We start from the raw sequence: 22,848 nt of genomic DNA, 5'->3' as shown, positions 1-22,848 counted from the left end.
GTCAAGGAATTTTGGTGAACGTTTCCATTAAAATTCCCATTGATCGAACTTAACTTGAAATTGCTAGAACATGGACGTCGCGGTCATAACGGCGGCAATAATTGCACGACTGTGAGAATGTATACAATGTCGCCAGAAACCGTAATCGGAACTTGATGTGACTGGTGCCAACCCATCTTCGAACATGAGTCTGTTAGTATGAACACCGGAGCATGCGTATTCCGACGCATTCACCGTGTACGCAGAGGATCGAAAAGTTTCTGCCCGAGGGCGGCTGAGATGGGTACCAGCGATCAGTTTCCTACTATCTTTCTATCCTATGTTTGACAACGTTACTTTAAAATTCGTAAATATAAGGCTTCTATTTTCACAATAATACGAAACACACGTACATCGAGAACCTATATTCTTAACGTGTACATGTTTAATAAGACGTAAATAAACTCTATTTATATCTGTGTGATAATATTGTTTCCAATGATTAGTAATCAACATATTTTCAAACGAACAAATTGTTTGCCAGCGGTCAAGCAATCGGGAAAACAAACACGGACGAATCAACCAAGGAGGTATACCGGTGTAGTGACTCATTGGTCAAAGCATTTGCACGCAAGAAAATATATCTGTACGTTACCATAGAAAAATATCACGACATGATCGGTTGATACGATATGATCCACGGTGACCAGCTTATCGTTGATAAAAGGCTGCGCGTCCAAATGAAGAAAAATTCTTATTGGTTCTGTGACAGAGTTAAATCGAACGTGGTTGGTAGCCACGCGTTAACTTGCATTCCTTACGTACGCGTGGTTTCAGCAGCACGAAGCAAACCAGGCGGGAGAGTGAAATTTACGTTGACCGCGTGGCGAGGCAGAAGCGTCGTCGGCGGTTCACCAACGAGCGTAGAAAGAGCCGGAGGGAAAGCAGCGGGAAAAGAAAGCACGCGGTGGTGTGGCGCGGTGTAACGTGGTATATTACATATTTAGCCGGAAACGGTGGAAAGCAAGCTTTGGTGGGCTCACCTGGCTTCTCAAGATTTTTCATCGTTTCTGCAGGTTGCCTCTCGGCTCGTTTTCCAACCACTTCGTCCGCTTATTACGCCGACCTAAGGCATGGTATCTTTGGTACACGGACGCATTCTAGGTGGTTCACCCCTCTCTCTTAAGGGGCAACCATCCCACTCGCGTGGTTCTTCCTATCTTCGTCTCGCTTTAACACCGGTGTGACTGTGAGGCTCGAGCGAAAGGGAACGAGAGAAGGGGAGACACCCTTCATCCTTGAGGCGGGGTCCCGGCCACCCCGCTGCTAGGTTCGCTAGGATCAATACCCGCCATCCGATCCAAAGTCCAAGCCACCCTCTCTTTGCCTGCGCTGCTTGCCTGTGCCTGCTTGCCTGCCAAAACCTGCCAACTTTGTCTGTCCAAGTCTCCGGAGAATTCGAGTGGCTTCCCAAATCCGTCATCACCGAGATGCTTTCGAATCACCGGACGGTCGCTCGAGGCTTCGTGGACAGCGCGATTATTCGCTGTGTCACCTTGACAGCATCCGACCAATACATGATCGATCATCGCGTATACACTAGATACGTATAGGCGATTCGTAAGACCAAAGTAAGAAACGCAGGTGGGAAAATTTCCACGATAATAACGTCGCGAGTATCGAGAAAGTTGGTTTAGATACCGCGTGACGGATCGTTGAAATCTTCCGAATTTACCGGTTCAGAAACTAAGTAACGGGTACCGTTTGTACTATTCGAACGACGTACGTCCATCTAGAGCTTGTTAATTGCGCAATTTTCCGAACTTTAACAGCCGTAGTTGGCAAGAAATTAGAGAATTAAATACGTCAAGATGCGTTAAACGCATTGAAAGATCACGAGATAAACAGAAACAGCCATCAATTTCTCTTTAAATAACTTCTATACACTTGTTAATCTTCTTTTCCGTCCTTTCGATTTTATTGAATCAGTTAAATCAACATAATCCTCGATTAAATCACCCCAGCTGTTACCACAATTGGACATTCGGACTCTCTCGGTCGGCATAAGGCAACGCTGGACCTCGACAAGCTGGTGTAGTTTAAAAAAATTTCGCTTATCGATAATTTTTTCAAAATTGACGCGATACTTCTCTTGCGACCGTGCCTCGAGTCAAGAAAACACCTTGTGCTAAAATAAAAACCAAGCAGATGTATTGTCATATGGTCGCGTGGTTAGTAACGTATAAAGTATGACCATCCGATCGGTTGTACCAAGTTATGTTTAATTCATCCTTTCTTTGTCCCCGTTACACCAAGTACAAAGCCGACGTTTCCAATGCACCGGAGTATCGTTTTCGGAATTGGAGAACCGTGCACCAAATTGTTGTATCGCGTATTATCATACACCTCGCGAGACCGCGATGTTTTCTCTACATCGCCGCTTAACAATCTCGATGATTAAATAATTAAGTTTCACGAAATATTTTGAGCAAGTCGCGTGCTGAACGTATTTCAGCGAAACGAAAGGCAACTTTCCTTTCTTCTAGTACAAATGGCAAAACCTGTGGTATCGCGTTTCGAAACCCTTACACGTTTTAATCTTTGTGTGTATTTAAAAGGGCTACCGCTGGATCAATCTAGTTTCATATTCGAGTTTGACGAGTACTCGTCAAAGAGAATACACAAAAGCGTGCCTGTTGCTTCCACATTAAACCAGTTAACTAAAAATCCTCGAGTTCTATATTCTGTACCATATACGAACCAAACTGCTGGCTGGTTTTATACGCTAGTTTGTCGATACGTTAAAAGGTATTTTACGTTCCTTTATATCAGATTCATACTTTTTATACTGCTAATCGAATACCAGATAGACATCGATAAATTTTCTACGCAAAAATCTGTACGCCCAAAGAGATATATTCTGTAATATATCTATTGGATAGATATCCGCTGTTAAATTATCGTGGCAGCAGAAGGTAGACGACTTGAATGATGTACGTAAAAAAGAAAAAATCAAAATAACTCTACTATGAGAAAGACACAGAAATATTAGGTCGTCCGAAAAGTTTCTTTCGTATTATAAGGAAATAATGGACGCACAACATTTTCCGTTTTATATTATTTTATCGAATGATCCATTTTGTTCTATCAAAATAAAGATTACAACCTTCGACGGATTAGGTTTCATGTTTGTATAAAGATACGTCGTTGTAAAAGACGTGTGTGTAAAAGAAAAACACTTTTCGGGCAACCTAATATAATAGATCGCCATTTGCAATATCGAAAACAAGAATAAGCAATTGCAGTCGATAAAGCCAGGAAGGAAATCAAAATCGTTTGAACGTCGTATCGAAATCGTTCGTCTGAGTACCTCGTCGTCAAAGTCCAAACGGTGAAAACGGCAAGCAACAGATATATAGAAATCCTTCCAATTATTCGAATCGTGATGGCGATGTATCTACGCGTAAAGAAAACCATAAATCCCTCGGTGAAGAAACTCGCGTCTTTTTTCCAGTCTGGAAGCAAAAGGGTTGAAAGGAAGATCCATCGGTTCGCAGGATGGAACCCATATAGCGTCTCGTAGCGCGTTAGGAACCTGCTCTTTCTTCCTCTCGTTACTGCTATAAACGCGATAGCGTAACAGGGGTCAGAGCCCGTTTGGAGGGCGGAATTGCGAGGGGGATTTCCAGGAGGGGGATGACCGTGGTGGTGAAACGCACTGGGGCTGGAAGGCACGCCCGAGGGTGGTATTGCACGATGGTAACGGATGGTAACCGACCGGGCTTGGATCACCGGATGACGTCATTGCTGCGTTACCAGGATACCAAAGATCAAAGACCAATGAAAACGTCACCTTCTCCTCACACGAACAACCTCTGAGGTCGAAGTCAACCTAACAATAGATTATCTTTTCTAGTCTATATCTTTTCCCGTCTTTCTAACCCTCTACCTTTCTTTCTCTTTGCTACACTGTTGAATCATTTCTCGATGCTGACTGTTGTGCTTATGATAATGACGCTTCTGTCTTCGTTATCGATTTCTATCTCGACTGTACGACGACGACAGACAGTCATACGACGTCGAGGATATAGCCGAGATTACGTGGCACGACGATCGCTGATATTTTATTTATACCTGTTGTCAGATATCCGAGGCGAAGGATTCGAGGAGACACGCTCCAAAGAATAATCTATGATAATTATTTCATCCTGCGTTTATTCCGCCTTATTGGATCAAGCGTTCTTAACCTTCGACCTTGGAACAGCTAAGACATTTTTCTGGAATGCAAATGCTCCTTCGGGAACAGGCAGCCATAATTCACCGGTGATTTATTTCGGGTTTACGAGTGATTATCACGACTGATTCGATGATACCTACGGCGGTATCTTGGATCGATGGCCAGTTTCGATTCTCTATTTTCGTCACGTCGTCGATACCAAATTACGTTTCGACAGTATACGAAAAAGGAAAAAAGAAATAATATATCGTAAACTATTTGTTCGAGTAATAAATTTGTATAAATGACCAATTTGTATAATGCATTTGTATGACCAACGTATTTTTAAGATCTGGGGAAATGAGAATAGGTATGATATATCTCAATTCATTGGAACTAACTGTAATCTTAAAACTCGGTCATTTTATTTATGACAGCTGTCCTAAATTCTGTTTACTTTATCATTCAATACCTATTTTCCTTTCTAAGACCAGTGTCATTAAACAATTCTAATTGCAAGGTTCCGCTTGGTCAGAATAAAACGTTCGTTAAACGCATTATTCGTTCTAAATCGCTGCTATCATTCGAACACAAATAATAGTAGGTCTATAATTAAATTTTAACGTCTCCACCGAATAACTTTTCTCCGTAAAATTTTCTACAGTCTAAAATTTTCACACCAGAAACTTCAACAACCCTGTTAATGGTTTTGGTACGAAGACCTAGACAATGAAACGGACAGAAATTCCGGATTTCTAGCTATTCACAATTGCAGTCTAAGCAGCTTGACTCCGACCTTTCTACGCCTGGCTAGGTCAAAATTTGAGCGGGGTGGGCATTCAACGTCGAAGGTCGACAAAAATATGGCAAAACTGCGTAGACTTCAATTGTAAATAACCTCTGGTATTGTTCAAGGTTCCACGCTTTTGTCAATCCTACTTTGACCCGAGAATTTTTATTTTATCTACTTATTTCTTGCTCTTCTGTTAGTGGGTAAAAAAGATATTTGAAGAAAACTAGCGAGACAATTTGTAAGAAAATTTTTAAGATTTTAGGACAAATGAATATGAGACTGAAAGAAGAAATCGTACACCAATAAGGATATTCGTTATTACAAACTTAACGTCGATATATAGGATTGAAATAACAACACAAAATTATATTTCGAAATTCACCAAAGTCTACCACATAAATCGGTCAAAATCCGTTTATTGATAATGTTTCTAGTGAGTCAGGCGTGTAAAAATAATTGCGAACCATATTTTAAATACCGCTTATTCAGAATATCGTCGGTTCCTTGGATATTTCGGCTATAAAATTTTCTTGTACTAATAGGGGGACGGGGCAAAGTCTTATCCCTTCAAGACAAAGCATTTCTATGGCTACAGGTACAAAATATCTCAGGTCGCACAACAACCATAAATCAGCGTATGTCATATTCCGGTACCTAGGAAATTCCAAGAAGGATCCGTTATACCAACAAAGAAGGGATTTCAATAGCTGAGTAAATTCGTTGGTACTAGCAAAGTACGGACTCTACCACGGATAAGCGTAAATTGTTTTCCGTTGTTAAGCTGGCATTGATACGCTCGCCCGGAGAACCTCGAACAGCTGAGACCACGAACCACCGCTGTGTTTATCAGAAAATAGCAAGAACGACGAAACGTGTTTCTTATCTGACAGAATATCCTATTATCCTAAATTATTACGAAGCAATTTTAATTAAAATTTTAATTGTCTCTTCTAATAGTTGTTTATCATGAAATAAAAAAAAAAAAAAAAAAAAAAAGAAAAGAGAAAAGAAGATCAGAAAACATTTTCACGCTGGTTTCATTAACATCGAACGCCTATGAAGCTTCGAAAATATTTTCAACGAATTATCATATCTTTGTAAAGAAATTCCCTTGCTTTAAGGATGAACGTTGCTTTTCTTTTCTTTTTTTTTTTTTTTATTTATTTCTTTTCATTCACAATTTGTCCAATTTGGTCATTTGGTAGAATACGAACGTTGTTTAATCACCTAAATAATTCCTAGTGCTATTCTCTACCACCCGAGGTACTCGAAATAGCAACCATTTTTCTCCGTGAAAATTCACGTTCACCTTTCAGCCTAACGAGACACGTCCGCCCTCCGGTGCACCGTCATAAAGGAACAATGCGCAAGAGCGTGGTTGAAAGAGGGCGAGGGTTCGCATGCTCTCGCCTCCAGAAAACCGCGTGTTCCAAGTTGGTACGGCCGAGGTAGCGGTACACGGTCACCAAAAATACCCACGAAGGATACGCAATATCCGTGAGCGTGCGGTGGCACGGGATCGCGGGCGTATGTACGCTTGCGTATACGCCTACGTTAAGAGAGGAACGCACGCATACGCGCACACATCGATAAGGAAGTGCGTCAGTGGATGATTGGAAAGACAGAGTAAGGCGAGACACAGCGAAAGAACGAGTGCGTGCATGTCGACGCAGTCGCAAGGATCGCTGTCAGCCGACATCTGGCCGTGCGGTCCTTCGCCCGAGGGATCGAGGGACAAAGAAGACCTTCCCCTTTTCTTAGGGGCCTTGGGCTGGATTATATCGTGGTCTCTCGCTCGCACGCACACCACCGTCTATCTGGTACCAGAGTAGCCCGGAGTGGTGGCTCGACGCCGCTGGTCTGCAGGCAGGCACACGTAACGACCCCACCGGTACCGTTTCTATGGTACCGTTCGCAGGGATTAACGCCCCTCCCGCTCGTAGACCGTTCCACTTCCATCCGGGCTGCGGGGTGAGACCAGCCTTGGCCTGGGACCAGACACCAAGGTACGCGTTCTTTCCAACCGATAGACAAGCAAACGGTCTCTGTATGTAATTAATGCAACGCGATTCGCTGCCAGACACGTCACGTTTTTATTCACGGTCTATCGTGTATTTGGGGGACGATATGTCGTTCAAGGTCACGCTTTGACACGCGCAGGGTAAACCAGTTACGATTCGAATCGATTTCGATATTTCGATATATGGATATAAAGGCAATAGAAAGAGAAAGAAGAAGAATAGCTCAGGTAGTTTTTATGTCCTTGAACGAACTTTAGAGTCGATTCTAAGGTTGGGGCTAATGTTTAGCTTTCCTGCTGGAGGCTTTAGCCGATAACGGGAATATTTCAATAATGTGGCAAACAAATGTAGGAACGCAATAAAATCTTTCTTTTAGATAATGGTATTTTGTAAGTTATTGCGGTAATAAACTGTAAATGTATATTAGAGGAAACAATGTCGATATCGTTCTTGCAACAAGGATTATTCTTGTATAGAATAAGTCCTCGTAACGGCCATCGGACCAAGAGGATATAAAAGCTTTTGCGAAGGTGAAAGTTGCTTTGCAGCTGTTTGAAAAGCTTTTATAAAAGTTCCTGGTCGTAACTAGAAACAAACTTCTTTCGGTAATTATGAAAAGTTGTGATTTCATTCCTTCCATGAAAACATCCGATGCTTACGTTAACTAGCGCGTTATTCGTTGGATAAAACGAAACTTCAAAAGGAAACTCGATCATTCGGCAAAGTATTCAAGCGGAATTGGATAATAGTGTAAATATGCGTTTCATTTTCAATTGTTTGCAGGAGAGTAAGATAGAGGGAACTAAAATATTATGGAGAATTTTCTTTTGTATTTCCTTTACGTTTGCACTACTATATCCTTATTACGTAAAATTATTATATTTCTTTCCCTACCTACGTATAGTATTAATATGCATACCTAGAGGAGATCATAAATTGATCTACTACCCTTACCGAGCAACATCGATAACGCTACCGTAAGAGTTGTAAATAGAAATGGTAGCGCAGAAGATTGTCATCACTGGTGTTATGACCTTCGTATTAGACTCGTTTAATCTTTATGTAACGCAACTAACTCATACATCCACGACAGATCGCGTAATTTAATAAATTCCATGTTTTTTAAAAATCTGATTGCTCGTATAAACTTCCTTTTGCCTTGCGATAAGAGTTAATATAACTATTATACGTTTCTCGTGACGCAGTTACATGTCACTACCATGTTCGTTGATATTTCTTAACGAAAAAACGAAACTGATGTAGGTAGTATGCTCGTATGATAAATATAAAAGTTTTTTAAACCAGATATCGAATATTTAGATACGTTAGATATGATTAAAAATTTCCAGTTACATTTATTTATCGATTATACTGATAGTTCTACGTAGCAAATGTTGGTTTCTTCTATCTCTAAGAAAATATGTATATAAAAGCTTTAGCTCTCTACATAGTTTTCAAAGTTCCATAGATAATTTGAAACTTTGAAACTTTTTTCGAAAGCTAACTTGAGTCATTTCATATAATGTGCCAAGTATTACATGCGCCATTTAAAAAAAATGTCCGGTTGATAAGCGAAATACGAAGAGGTGGTTCATGCTTCACCGCGAGATTTCCGAGTAACCAATCAATTCGAGGAAGTACAATTCCGAGCGCAAGGGGTTAACGACCAAACTCGATCGTCACTCTTTTCGTGTGTTTCTTGTTGCAACGATACGAAATATTCGAAGACCTATCGGTATTATCTCACGCGTAGATTGCACCGCGTATTAGTAAATAGTGAATATTAGTAAGCATTAGTAAATATTTTCGAGTAAGAAAGAATAAACAACGTAGTTACACATTAAAAAACTCATTTAAGCATATAAAGCAATTACAAATGAAAAGAAAAAGATAAAGGGGAAAGATCGTTTGTTCTACATAGGAGGTAAGCGAGAAAAGAAGGAGAAAGCGGTAGAACAGTCATCCTGTTATCGACACTACCGCGTTGCTTATCGTTCTACGGTCAATATTTCTTTCCCCGTTTTTTTCCTCTTTCTCTTTCCCACTTCTCCGATTCCACATCGTTAGCGCGCGTTTGCGCGCTCGTCAATGCTTCTCTTATCCCGACTTTATCGGCCGATAACGCCAATCTTGGACAGCATCGGCGATTACGGCGAAAAAAGGAAGTAGAGCGACGCTGTGGAAGCGCTTTCCGCCGATCGAATTTGTCGGTGGCGAGTGAGCGGCCGTTCTCCATGCCAGAGAACGTGCACGGTAACGACCGCAACCTCGTTACAAAGACGATTCTACGTGCGGTGTCTCGATTCCTCATTGCGATGTGTTCCTTTCGAAATACACGCGTGCATACATACGCGCGCGCACGCTCCTTCGTGCCATTGCGGACCAGCGAAATAACGTCATGAACCAAACGATTTTGTAATTGGAACGTTGATCAGCATCCGACGACATTGAGCGACGACGACATCCGATGGAATTTGATAACGCGAACCGTAATGACGTTCGTGTAATGAAAACGTACGTTTCGAAATAGGGAAACAACAATCTTTAACTACTGATAATGATCGTTCAGAGAAGACGTTATCGTTTCATTTGATAGATTTCTTCTTCTTTTAAAGAAAGGTAAAATAGACGGAACTAAATAAGAAAAAACTTGAGTTTTTGACTATCCTGATATTTTACAAAAAAATAAATTAGAAAAAAAATTGTGCGTCTCTTCTGTATCGATCAATAAACCAGGAACTTTCAAAAATTGAATTTATACATGTAAAGCTGTTAAAATCACGAAATGTTTAAATAATTTTATACAATATTTTTGTTGAGCAATCTCATTCAAATTTACCCTATCATAGGTCAACGACGATAAATCACTTTTTTTTGCAAAATGTAATAACAATGTAGTGAGAATCTTTATTTTGAATTAATATCTAAGATTTCCTATTCTAAATAATTTCTCAAAGTATGAATTAATGTTATAAAAAATAGAATACTTATAATTTTACTCACCATTTGATACTTTTTTTGATGATGTTGCTAACAATTCTTTGAGATTTTCTACTAGGTAAATTAAGAACATCGTTACTTTTCTTCTTTCTTGTTCTCTTCTCTTTTACATTCTTCTTCTCTTGTTGAGCATCGTTAATAGGAGTCTCTTCTTCGTCTCCAATTAATTCTTCGGCTTTAGCAGAATTCTGAACCCATTCTGCTACATGAACCTCAACCTTTTGATCAGTCGATAATGCAGATTCTGCTCTGAGTTCTTCTTCATTGATAAGTTCACTAACAGTCGTAGGAGGACCTACTATTCCAACTTCCATATGTTCAATTTCCATGGATTGCTTAGTATCAGAATTTCTCCTAGATGATACAGATTCGTTTATTATAAGAACATCTGTATCATCGTTTGTAGTTTCTATTACATCTTCTTTCTTTGACTCTCTGTCTGTCTGTTCTTTAGTTTCTTCATTAACACTTTTATTTTCTTGCTTCAAATTTTTAGGTTCCGCAGCAAATTGTCGGACTTCTGTTGAACCTAAATTTTCATGTACTACTTTTAATATTTCATTTAGTGTCTCTTCTTCTTCAGAAATAGTATTTTTATTATCTTTAACTTTTAAAGACGAATTTTCTATTTGTTTAGAGTTCTCCTCGTTATCCATTTCCTTTAGTCTTGCATTCATTGTTACATCTTCTTTTGTATGTTTTTCATTTTCAGACACAGTATTTTCAATGTTATTAGAGTTTTCTGAATCTAAACTTGATTCTTGTTTTTTGACATCAATGACAGCAACTACTTTTAAGGCGTTTTCATAAGAATCATTTAGCTCCGATTCATTTTTATTAGAAACTTCCTGCGTTTCATTATCCTCCACTTTTTTCATAGATGTTGTAGGATCATTTAATACTTCCTCCTTATCTACAACTTTTATTAAATCCATGTCTTCTATTTTGCTCTCCGCCATTTTTTATATTAGTTGCTTTTAGAGATTCATTTGAAATATCCGAATATGTATAAATATTTAAATAATGATGAACTTTTGAGGTATATCAAATTCACTGTTTTCATGTTACCATATGAGCATATATCGACAAATTGAATTATGAAGTCTTTTTTTCGAGTAATATATTATCCATTTGTGTGTTTCATTTTTATTCTGTAAAAAATATAATATATTAATTAATTATAACAAATACTTTAATTAAATAAATAACAAATAATTTACATTTTATATGTTACGAATAACTTTGTCATAACCTCTTCTATCGACCGATGATCGGTAAAAGCGATTCCTCAAATGAAAATTTACTTTAAAATTTGAGGTTAGAAACGTATAGTATCGTTGAAAACATTGTATCATAAACGTGTAAAGAAACTGCACGATATCAGCGTATTTAAAATATCGATACTCTATAATTATCTCCAGTTTTAGCTCGTGGTTTGCAATGACGCAAAAGTTTTGAATATTGAGTTATGGTAACATTGAACTTTGTAGTAATTAATCACTGGTGTTTAAGCAAATCCTATTCTGCATAAATGATGTCTCGATATTTATATCACCATTTCTACTTGCAGAAACGAAATTTTCCGCTAATTTCATGAACATAAATATTATAGATTACATCAAAATATCATAGCTTACACAAAGAAAACTGTAGTTTATTTATATGCCATCTTTATCTTGTTTTGCCAACGAAGACTTAGCATTTTGCGTAAAGTTATAAGAGTTGTATCTCAGATATTATAAATTACCTTCTGTTATATGTTTTTCACTTTATGCTGATGAATCCACTTGATATTCACAATATGAAATGCACTTTAGAATAAATCGTGACATTTGTTTGACTCAAAAGTTACTTAATGACACTATCGAGGTATAACATTATTGGGCGACACGTTCATAACCTCACTTATTTCCTCCTTGACAATACGATTAGAATAGTGAACCGAAAATGCACAGGAATGAAAGAATGGCGATCTCGATAAATGGAAATCTCGAATACATGTAATCAGTATTAAAACAGGGAAGAGCAAATAGAGAAGGCACATAAAATACTGCACACTAAAAAGAGTATAAAGTCACAGGGACGTGTCAGTCAACCCTGTTGTATGTATGCCTTTTTCCGTCTTTCTCTCTCTGTTTCAAAGGGTACTCTTATTTTTACATTATGGCTGACGGTCACGAAAACAATTCAATGAAGATAATATACTAATATTACTTAAAAAGAAGTTTTCACGGTACCGAAGTAAAATGAGAACACGACCCCGTGGTACGTAAGGCTAGTGACCTCTACCTCTTTGAAGTATGCGTTTATGTGTGCATGCATGTATTTCTGTGCGTACGTATAGTAAACCGACGTGCTTAGTCTGATTTACCTAGTATTATACGCGTGTTGAACGTCCACGACTCAAATACTTATACACGATTGTATTTTCTGTTCGAAAGAACATAACGACATAGTTCAAGCCAACCATCGTACATACTGGTGTATTTGCGTCGCATTATGTAGCATTTCGTGCCGACTGCATCTTCGCGGATTTTTTTGTTCCGACCAATCAAACGCGTTTACACGTTTCTTTGACAGCGACGCCTTCCGTGGAACGTGAACACGATATTAAATTGTCACAGGACTCGACTCAAGTTAACGATACAATTTTCGTGCAAAAAACACCGCAAACGATTCACACGGCAGAAAAATTCTACGTACTCGCGGCACACTATACTCGGACTATTTTTCGTTTGTGACCAAGCCGCGCGCGCGTGTTCCCAACAAAATGGCCGTTCTACGATATAGTGTATATTCTTGTCATTCGCATTTTTTTGCTTCACACTTTTTTCTTTTATATTTAAATATCGTCTTTATTTTTAAATGTATTATAGCGAATACCGGGAAGTATTTTTGAAAATTTACCATTTAATCTACATTAAAACTAAAAACAATTTAAGAGACTAGATAATCAATCTCTCCATAACACATGTGATAGTGGCGCCAATTTTAAATTTGATAAGATAGAATGCTTGTATGTACTTTGCTTTAGGAACCTTAATTTTAGAAGTTACTTATTTATTAGAAAAATATTATTTCGAAGTCGAAAAGATATTCTAAATTATGATTAATCTTGTTTGTTAAAATTATTTTATTCGCCCCGTTATTGTGAAACTATAAAAATACGTCAAAGACATATTTCAATGGATTATGAATATTCATTATCAAATATATCGCTAGTTTCTATCGATACTGTATTTATTAACATTTTTGTAATATCTGCTTTTACCACATATATGTATCTTTTCCTAGATATGTATGTTCCAATACCTTTCATCGTTTTCTCTATTTAACTTATCTCAATATATTAATAGTTTCTTCGAAATATGGTTCATAAATATATTCACGCATTTATTAAAACGTTAAGACTAAAATTCGCAAAATCATTTTACATATTTTACATATTGCGTAAAAGTTGCGTAAAAGGGATATTATTATTTGAGCATTTCTGATATTCATAGATAAAAAGAGATGGTACGTTTCGCATTAAAAATATATGTTAAAACTTATTACTTGGTCAACTTGGTCAATTTAATTGGAAATATGTATATAATAATATCTAGTTGCAAATGAAAGAAATTTTATTTTTAGTAACAAATTATATTGTTACTTCTTGATATTATATTATTGACAAATATAGCAAATATGCATATTGTTATCATATATATATATATATATAGGTAGAAGGATTATGTGGATATATTTTCAAGTAACGTAAAAGATATTGTATTGGTCTTGTATATTTACAGGTTATTTATGATTTATAATCAATAATGTCGTACAATATATATATCAACAAAATAATATTTTAGTCGTTCTTATAAAGCTAATAAAATCTAAAGGCTAAACAGTCAAGGTTGATCTAAAAGTTGGCTTCTCTCCGTACCACGAACCTTTCGTTCATGGTTACCATCGTGTTTGCTACCTAACAATAAATAAACAAACAAGTATAAATCTATACATTCCACGTGCCACGTGGTAGTGAGGGTAGTGATGATAATTAGTATTGTAAACCACGATCGCAGTAAACACGATGTCGAGCAGTCTCGTTTCAGTCTCAATCTAAATGCTTTTTAATTACAATTAGGCTGTGGATTTTTCTATATTTTTCGGAAGTTTCAATTTTGAGGTTTCAAAAATGCACATAATGCGCATAATACGAAAAACCAAAAAATAATCAAATTGTATTTGTTGCGATATTCAGCAAATAAAAGAAATCCCTGTCCAAATTTGATCTTTGAAATTATAGACATAAAAATACGAATTTGTATAAATCACCGCACTCTAATTATGATAGTTTGAATAAAAATAGTCAAGATAGTTTTACATAACAAGGAATAAAGATCTTCCACGTATAGTTTAAGAAGTTTCCGATTTTCGAGAGTTTCTAATTTCCATTAGAAAAAATACTTTTACGAAAGCTAAGAACAAAATATTTTTCAACTAAAAAGTACAAACGTCGATAGGTTCTACTAGAAATTAAATTAATTTCCATTTTATTTTCTTCCTACAATAAAGTATCTGTTAGATTTTATCTGAACTCGGATAGAGTCGATCAACCGTTCTTTAAAAATTAAACTAATTTTCAGTCGCCGAGACTAAGTTGCACGCAATAAATAAAAAAGTATTCGTAAATCTTTTGAAAGATATTCATTAAATATACGTTACATTATTGGGTAATCGAATCGTTTCGATGCTTTCGCGAAGAAATAACTATGTATTGCACATTTTATCGAGTATGTTCTTTGCAAACTCGTTAAGAATCTAACATACATATAACATATTGAATTATTTAACACGCTTGTTTGACTTTGCACGATATAGCACATTTTCCTCATCCATAAATCGTGGAAAGTAAGATTAGCAAAACAGAATGATGTACGGCAACCTGTTAACTGCAGATCGGGAACATGTAATAATCGGACATCGAATGCATCATCTATTTTGGATACGCTCATTAATAGTATACAATTCCGTTTATGAAACCTTATCCCGTGGAAATGTCGGGTTTTCCTCTTGTCATTCCAGTCGCAGCAGAGTTATTCGAAGTCTTTTTGACAATGATCGACATTCTCGGTGTTTGCCGTTTTGATATTTGCGAACTCTCCTCGCGGACTCTAACGGTTCAATGATATATCATTCGCGCGTTTGATTTGTTTTTTCATTCTTCATTTTTAATTAACGTTGTCATTATTCGCGAAACGGATAGGAAATAATTTCTTTAGAGTTCAGACGAAATATTAACACAGCGTTAAAAATGTAGAACGCTTGAAAGCTAAACGCACGAATGTTGGATAATTTCTGTTTAAACGGATTTGAATAATTTCATTATAGCGAATATACCTTGTCAGGTTCAAGGCAAAGTAGAAGTGACGTAGTTGCAATCGATTTTTACTATATATATATACTCGCTGGTTATACCGTACATTACGATAGCTTAAATTACAAATTATAATCCTAATTTTGATATTCGTCCTCCACGTGTAAGACAGCAATTTGATTCGATACAGTAATTAGATAATTTTGTTGAATTATAGTCGTGTACGCATTATGCTTTATAATATCGCGCGGAATTGTCGTTCAACGTGCCACAATTTGGCCCGTTAGCATTTTATCTGAAATATCGTAAATAAAGTAACAAATTCGCAGGTACTATTATGCCAAAGTTTGCTTAGTTAATATTTCATCTGACTACCAGCGAGCTAAATTATTACCATTTTATGGCTACTCTCCGAGGTATAATCAGAAAATATATCGTATATTCTACTGGATTATAGATCGCAAAGCGTCGACAAATACCGAGAAATATTTAAGGGGTCGTTTTTCGTGCATGCATAGGTACACTCAATCGCGGATATTTCATTACACGGTACATTTGCGTGCCCTATCTGTACGTTATGTAAAATATTTTCTCTACCTAAATCATCTACCTATATACGCTTTTTTCCTGCTTTCTGTTCACCGAAATACATTATCGTTTTCCTTTTTAACTATCGAATAGCACCTGTTTCCGTCGTTCCAGACGCGCATACTTAGTCGTTTCTTTCCTTTTCCTTATAATTTTTTGATACCTAGTCGTGATTGTATATAACGTGTTAAACGGCTTAATGTCTTGTCTGTTGGAGTCGAGTTTACACACAGAAGTAAAACAAACAAACCGTATACATGTACGAAGGTTAATTCTTTCGAGCAAAATACCTGATTATACCTTGAGATAACAACGTAGTCGATAATTACAGGTACTTGCAATCTGTACGAGAAGATGATTTGCTCGCAGGAACACCAGATATTCGTAGAAGATTTACTATAATTCCTTAACTTGGAACTTTTAACGCGAAAAATAGGAAAGCGTTGGATACATATTTATTAAATAACAATTAGCTAAGATACGTTTCCGCGTTTAGTTCGTTAATACGATGCAAGACTGTATCTCATTGTAATGTTCGTAGGTAATGAATAATCTTTTTTTTTTTTTTTCACTTCTATCATGGTCGAATTCAACTCGTTTCTATTCGCAATTTGAATCCCATAAATTTCAATGTTAATCGATTATCGATTTAAAAAATATATGTTGAGATCAAGAAATAGTAAATAGGATTATAATTATCGGTTCCTTAAAGAATAATCATATTCTGTCGCTAATCGATCACACAGATCTCTATGACTAACAATGGCTCGTGTTTGTGTTCGCTCGATCGATATTCATTATCATTCGTCTTTTCATCTTCCACTTTAACGGTATTTAATTTATGCGTAAATAAATTGTTATCAAGAATATTCCAACGAACTAGTTCACGGGACAATTTAAACCTTAACGGATGTAGGCTATAAAAAATTGATTTGACCTAATTAGTTGTAGCTATATTAAGTTCTTCGTGGCCAGCGATACGAAAGCACTGGCTTTATTGATTTTTAAGACCGATACTTTCGAAATGATCCGCTTCTTCATCCGTTATCTTCGTGTTTTAAATAAATATGCATGCTGCACGAATTAATATTTCTCGATCGATTCTTCACTCAAATTCTTTCGTAATATTCCTGTTTGCATAGCCAAGATTATCTATGCGGCATATTAATGCCTCTCATTAATTTGCATAAATGCTAGCGGCAAGATCAACATGTTTTACTTGTTGCATGTAAATTCGACTTAGATACAGGATGAAAACGTTCGTTCGTATCGTATTAGTGTCTCCGTTGATAGGATCGTGAGAAGAGTTCACGATCGCCGTGACGATCCATGCGAAATGATCGAATTAAAAACTATTGCACGTTTCGTCGCTTATGCATATCTTATGTATTATCGCCTACTACTTTGCACGACAAAATAGTCATTTATAGTACGAAATAATTACAACAATGGTCGATTAACAACAATATCAAAATCAACCGTCGAAGTGAAAAACAGCGAAACGAAAGGCAGAACTTAATTTTGGGCGAAACGATTCACCAGATACAGTTCAGTAACCCTCTATAACGTCGTATGATATTCAAGTTACATAGCTATATACATGTACATACATAGGTATCTATATATTTAGTGTCCTATTTTATTTACTCGTCGAGACATCATGTTATATCGTCGTTCTCATCGCACCGCCATCAAATAATTGATTCATTGTTTATTATTAATTCCGAATTTTCAGTTCAAGATGGGACGCTATAATTTTTGTGCCAATATACATACGTATTATAGATCGTAGATTTCCGATTAATTATAGAGGGTGAAAGACGATTTTCGCGTAGATTACGTAATCGTTACGTTGGTATCGACGACAAAATATAATTCTGGCTATGTAACGATGTTTCTCACGCAGACATTAACCGATTAAAATGTTAAAACGATAACCAATGTCATTGTCACTGACTCGTTGACTAATTAGGCGATTAATAAGCCAAATGAGAATTTAAATTAAACAATGTTCGAACGTAGCCATAATATTTAAATCGCATGATTAAAGGGGTTATGCGAATGAACGTGAAATTATTCGAAACGAAACAACGATCTCACTGTGTTTTAAAGACAACGCGTATCTTTATACAGCTTTGCCTATAGATACGTATCGTACAGTTCCATCAGAATTCTACGAAATTACATTCATTTATGATACATTGCACTTATTCCTTACACATCACGATAAACACGCGAATTTTATTTACATTCTGTTCCCGATATTCACGCTCGTATTTCTATTAGAATTTTAATATCCTATCGCTCAGCGGTTAAATATCTTTTGCTATTCGCTACAATGGATCGATCTATTTCTTCTAAAGGAACGAACGAGTCATATAACCGTTTTACTATTTCACGAGGACAGAAATCGAGCCTTCGAGCCCAATCCGGTACTGCAAATCGAAAAGCGTTATCCATCTTTCGTAAAAGGGAATCGCAAAGAACAATCTTTCGCATGTCAGTTGCGTGACAGTTTGTAACAGGCAAATTTCTCTCTTAAGAATTAACGAAACAAATTTGAAGGTATCTACGATATGAAAACTTTCGTCTCGTCACGGCGTTCGCGTATTGCACTGTTGCTCTGGTTACTACGTACTCGTCCGTCTAAACGATGAACTTAAAAGAAGTATCATTGACGAGAGAACTTGTGTTTTCTATCGCGTTTCGTGCGTTTAGAAGCTGTTACTCCCTCCCTCGCGCGTCGGTCAATGAAATTGTACTTTCAAATATTAACAAGAACGAACGTTCTATAAATAACAGAAGAATCGTTAATTATTGCGTGCAGATTGTAGAAAAAAATATTTCCCGTCGCCTACGATCGGAAAAATTCTCTACGAAACGAAATTCTATCGACACGACTTGACACGACCAACGCAATTAACAACTACCATAGGGATATACCGGTCGAAGTGAATCTGTAACAAGCATTGCATTTCTATAGTCGAATGAAAGAAGGAGGGTGTTTCGGCAGAAAGAATCGAAAACTCCACGAAAACGATCACACACGCAAAAGGTCTCTACAAACGGACTCACGACAGAGAGGGAGAGATAGAGAAAGGCTCTCTATGGAGAGGAAATCACGACGAGTGCAGCGGCTCTCTGACGTGATACAAGGGAAATCTGTGCAGCAATGATGATCAAAGCGAAGGTCTTTGAAGAAGAGTATCACGGTGAATAGGTTGACGAGGATGTTCAACGTCTGTAGGAACGCCGATCGGCCACGTGGAACCTTCTTCCTGTATTTCCGTGTGGGTTTGATGGATCTTCTTCTACTTCTCTGGCTCGATTTTCGGGAACCGCTAAAGCAATCTCATGGATACGCTTCTTCGCTAGCGAGAAGATTCCTCTCTTTTCTTTTACTAGGACTATTCGACTTGCGGTCAGGGTCAAGGTCACAGTGGTCAAGACGCTAAAGTAGTCCTATGCCAGGAGGGGTGTTGATGTTGGTGCTGGTGCTGATGTTGTTGCTGGTGCTGGTGATTGTGGTGTTGATGTTGACTCTGACGTTGCTGTTGATTCTGGTTCTGTTGCTGATGATTGTGCTGTTGGTGCTGATACTGATGCTGTGGTTGCTGCTGGTATTGTTGTTGCTGTTGCGGCCTCTTCTGGCTGTGAACCAAAAACAGGACGTACGATTACTTTCACAATGTCGAGTGAATTCTTGCATGGGTATTCGCCACACGTGGGCGTTTGATGACCGTGATTTGACTCGCGACTATTTACCGGCAATGAGCTATGTATGCGCCAGTCCGAGCGAAAATACCGTTTTAATTACGTAATGTTACGAAAACTGGTCGTAGGCGGTTACTTTATGATCGTGATTTTTTTTCTGCCTCGTGTAATACGTCTTTCGACGATAATGAAAAAGTAGACACAACTTTTTTCTCAGCGGAACAGAGAATAATCGACTTACGGTAACTTGGTAGGCTGTAAACAGTTTTTAATATAAATCGTTCGATGTTTGAACGATGGCAGTAATTCGTGGACGATCAATTCGTAAAATCGTTTAAAAAATCATTCTAGAATATTTTCATATCATGGGTCACATCGTAGCTACGTATAAAAATAATAAAAATGCAGTCGTTGTATGAACGGTTGACGCATATGATCTAGTCATTAAAATGCAACGGACAAAAAGTTAGCCGACTGGTCTTGACGTACGAAGATACTCTGATAAATTATGAAAAACATGGTTCTTTTACATAATTCATTATGAGCGCTCCATTCATTATGTAGAGGATACAAGACTATCGTCGGTGGATATAGAACTCGTTAAGTATTATAGAGGATTGACATTATGTCGGCGAATGAAGAGTAAATTGGTAATTATTCGTAAATATAATATGATTCGTAAATAAAATAAAAAAATAGAATAAAGCAAATGCAAAATTATCTTCTTGTTGTACGTTCAATGTATTAGTCATTATGCAACTGATTAAAAAAACGAAACATCGGTATACGATAGACGAAGCTTAACATCGATCTAAGTCTAAATGTCATTACATGACGTATCTTTTTGCTGCAAATTATTCATTTATTGACCACATTGACAGACGTTGCAAATGTAATTTCAAATTCCAATGAATTTTTTTGGAAAAGATATTTCGCAATTTGTTCCTACTAGAACGTCAAAGTGTTATCAAATCTTACGTGAATTAGAAACTTGGATTGTGCGTAAATGTACTTTGTACTTCTATAGGTATACCTCGTTTGAAGAAGTAAAGTGAAAGGAGCACTAAATACCATAAAGATACCGGCTTGAGTTATCGATGATTAATAATATGGTTACGTGTCAGAAAAATTCATCCATCGTATTAGCCTCGTTCGGTACTAAGTAACAAATGTTGTTAACGCATTATCGTCTAATCGATGCACTTGCAAAAAAATCCAGCCACAGAGCGCTCGATCGTGCAAGATCGTTCTCCTCGATTTTTCCCAATTACACTTTGGAAAGATAGCTTTTCGAAGAAGGTTCAATTGCCGGAGTCGCAATATCTTTTATATCGATGATGATTTCCGATAATTTATCGTTTTCTCATACACGTTTTTATCAAGCTACTATTAAATTTCTTTTCCCAACTTATTAAATTTCTCCAGCTGTAACAAAGCATTCGCCTGGTGCTTCTAAATGTGCAACACGTTCTTTCGTAATACGCAGTCACCGGTAACTTGTACGTATTATGTGACAGACAGAACTCTCGGACGAAACAATTCTAGTAAAGTATAGTCTCGAGGCGAATCTCCGCAACAAATAGTCACGTCGCGTGTAGAAAATGTCGAATACAACGGAGCGTGACTGTAAGCGTGTAAGCACATTTTTTTTCATCGACCCTGAACGAATTCTACTGTAACAGCTTCTATTATCACGGCCATTGCTCGAGCCCGCGTACGATGGATCGTGCGAAGCACGAACTTGTAAAATTATCGATGCATGAGCACATCCAATGCGACGATACAGAAGAAGGTTTCAAGGTTTAACCAATAAAAATGTCTTGAAAGATTTTGGGCGGGTATAACGATCCATACATTTAAATAAAATTATTGGCAGAAAATAATGTTTCCTGGTTGCTAAAAATAGGCTAAAATAGCTACAGCTATTCTTGTACAATAAAAAGTCGGCGTATTATCTTATAAATCTCTTAGATTTCTTTGACGCGTAAGAGAGATTTAACAGGCTTCTTTATAAACGATGGCTAGAGTCCGACCGTTTAGGCAAATTCATATAGTTTCATCGATGTAATTATAAAATGAAATCCAGGCCAGAAAGTTGCTTTTACTTATCAAGTATTACGAGAGCTGCTATATTTTCGATAGTTTATGCATTTTTGCCCTTCTGCTTTTATGTATTCTCACATTTGAAAAAATAATCTGCAAAATGTCTAAGCGCGTTAAATAGCACGACGATTGTTCTTTACATTCGAAAGTTGATACTATAAAAAAGAAGTATTCGAAACATTGACCTCAAATTTATATATGGTAATGCACTGTGAAACTTTTGCATATATTCATCGCGTTAAAATTTCAAATGACACACATTTTTTATAGCAAACGGAACTTTAGTTGTGGGGTAATTTACGAAGTCATAAAAAGCATATAACCTTCGGCTTTATGATAAAAACAATAATGACAGGTTATTATTATAAAAGCAAATACATCATTCTAAATGCATTTTTCAAATTAAACATGTAATTTCTATGAGTTATTGTCATTGCGTTTATACCAATATACGCATTTGCGATTTCTGATTGACAGTGGAAAATTTTATATTTTCTTAAATTTACGTTCGCCCAGAAATATCGTATAGTACAAGTTTGACATTATGTAATCTCGAGTGAGGTTGGTTATAAAATGATGTATTATTAAGAAAAGGTCATGCTTTTTTGATTGCACGGTTTCACTATGTTGAACTACACGCCAAGTGAAATATCACGTTATATAGGCAAGCCGATGATTAAATAAGTACGAAGTTTATGCCCTAATAAAATTACAAATTGTTGCGATAAAATTTCAGATTACCCATTCTCCGGTTTTGTATTGTTCCTAAAAATGTATATTTACAACGTTCCATACGATATACATACTTGATATAATTATCTTACGAGAAAGTTGTGATATCCTACTTTCTCGAACCGAACGTGAGAATTTTTTCGAATTCGCGTTCGTCATTCACAATAATACACATTTATAGATACAAATAAGACACACGTATCATAACAATACGCATAACAAGCACAGATTTCATTGAACGAACGTTTTTTATCGTATTATTTTGCATCGGTTAACAAGGATGGCAGACGTGAATGTATTAGTACGTTTTTGTAACCTTTGAAGAGTTTATATCAGAGCA

At 36.9% G+C, this 22,848-nt stretch overlaps 2 protein-coding genes across 7 annotated transcripts in view; both read right to left on the bottom strand.

Annotated features, from left to right (window-relative positions):
* LOC100646498 overlaps nt 1–12,774 on the bottom strand; it is a 35,254-nt gene extending 22,480 nt beyond the window's left edge. The window contains exons 1-3 of one of the 6 annotated variants that reach the window (XM_048404053.1): nt 12,381–12,774; nt 11,757–11,924; nt 10,013–11,160 (exon numbers count right to left, since the gene is read on the bottom strand). In XM_048404053.1, the coding sequence (XP_048260010.1) occupies nt 10,013–10,968 (956 nt within the window). In that variant the 5' untranslated portion in view covers nt 10,969–11,160; nt 11,757–11,924; nt 12,381–12,774. The other 5 variants (XM_048404054.1, XM_048404056.1, XM_048404052.1 and 2 more) reach the window with 5 other exon arrangements.
* Nucleotides 12,775–13,775: 1,001 nt separating this feature from the next.
* The window catches only part of LOC100646618 (myb-like protein X), a 38,173-nt gene continuing 29,100 nt past the window's right edge, over nt 13,776–22,848 (bottom strand). Inside the window, exon 3 of the mRNA XM_003394110.4 lies at nt 13,776–19,610. Coding sequence (XP_003394158.2) covers nt 19,403–19,610 — 208 coding nt within the window. The 3' untranslated portion in view covers nt 13,776–19,402. The remainder of the gene's footprint in view (nt 19,611–22,848) is intronic.

Source organism: Bombus terrestris, chromosome 3 (assembly GCF_910591885.1).
Source record: "Bombus terrestris chromosome 3, iyBomTerr1.2, whole genome shotgun sequence".
NCBI lineage: Eukaryota > Metazoa > Arthropoda > Insecta > Hymenoptera > Apidae > Bombus > Bombus terrestris.
The sequence above is the reverse complement of the archived record's forward strand: the minus strand, read 5'-3'. Positions and strand labels throughout refer to the sequence as shown.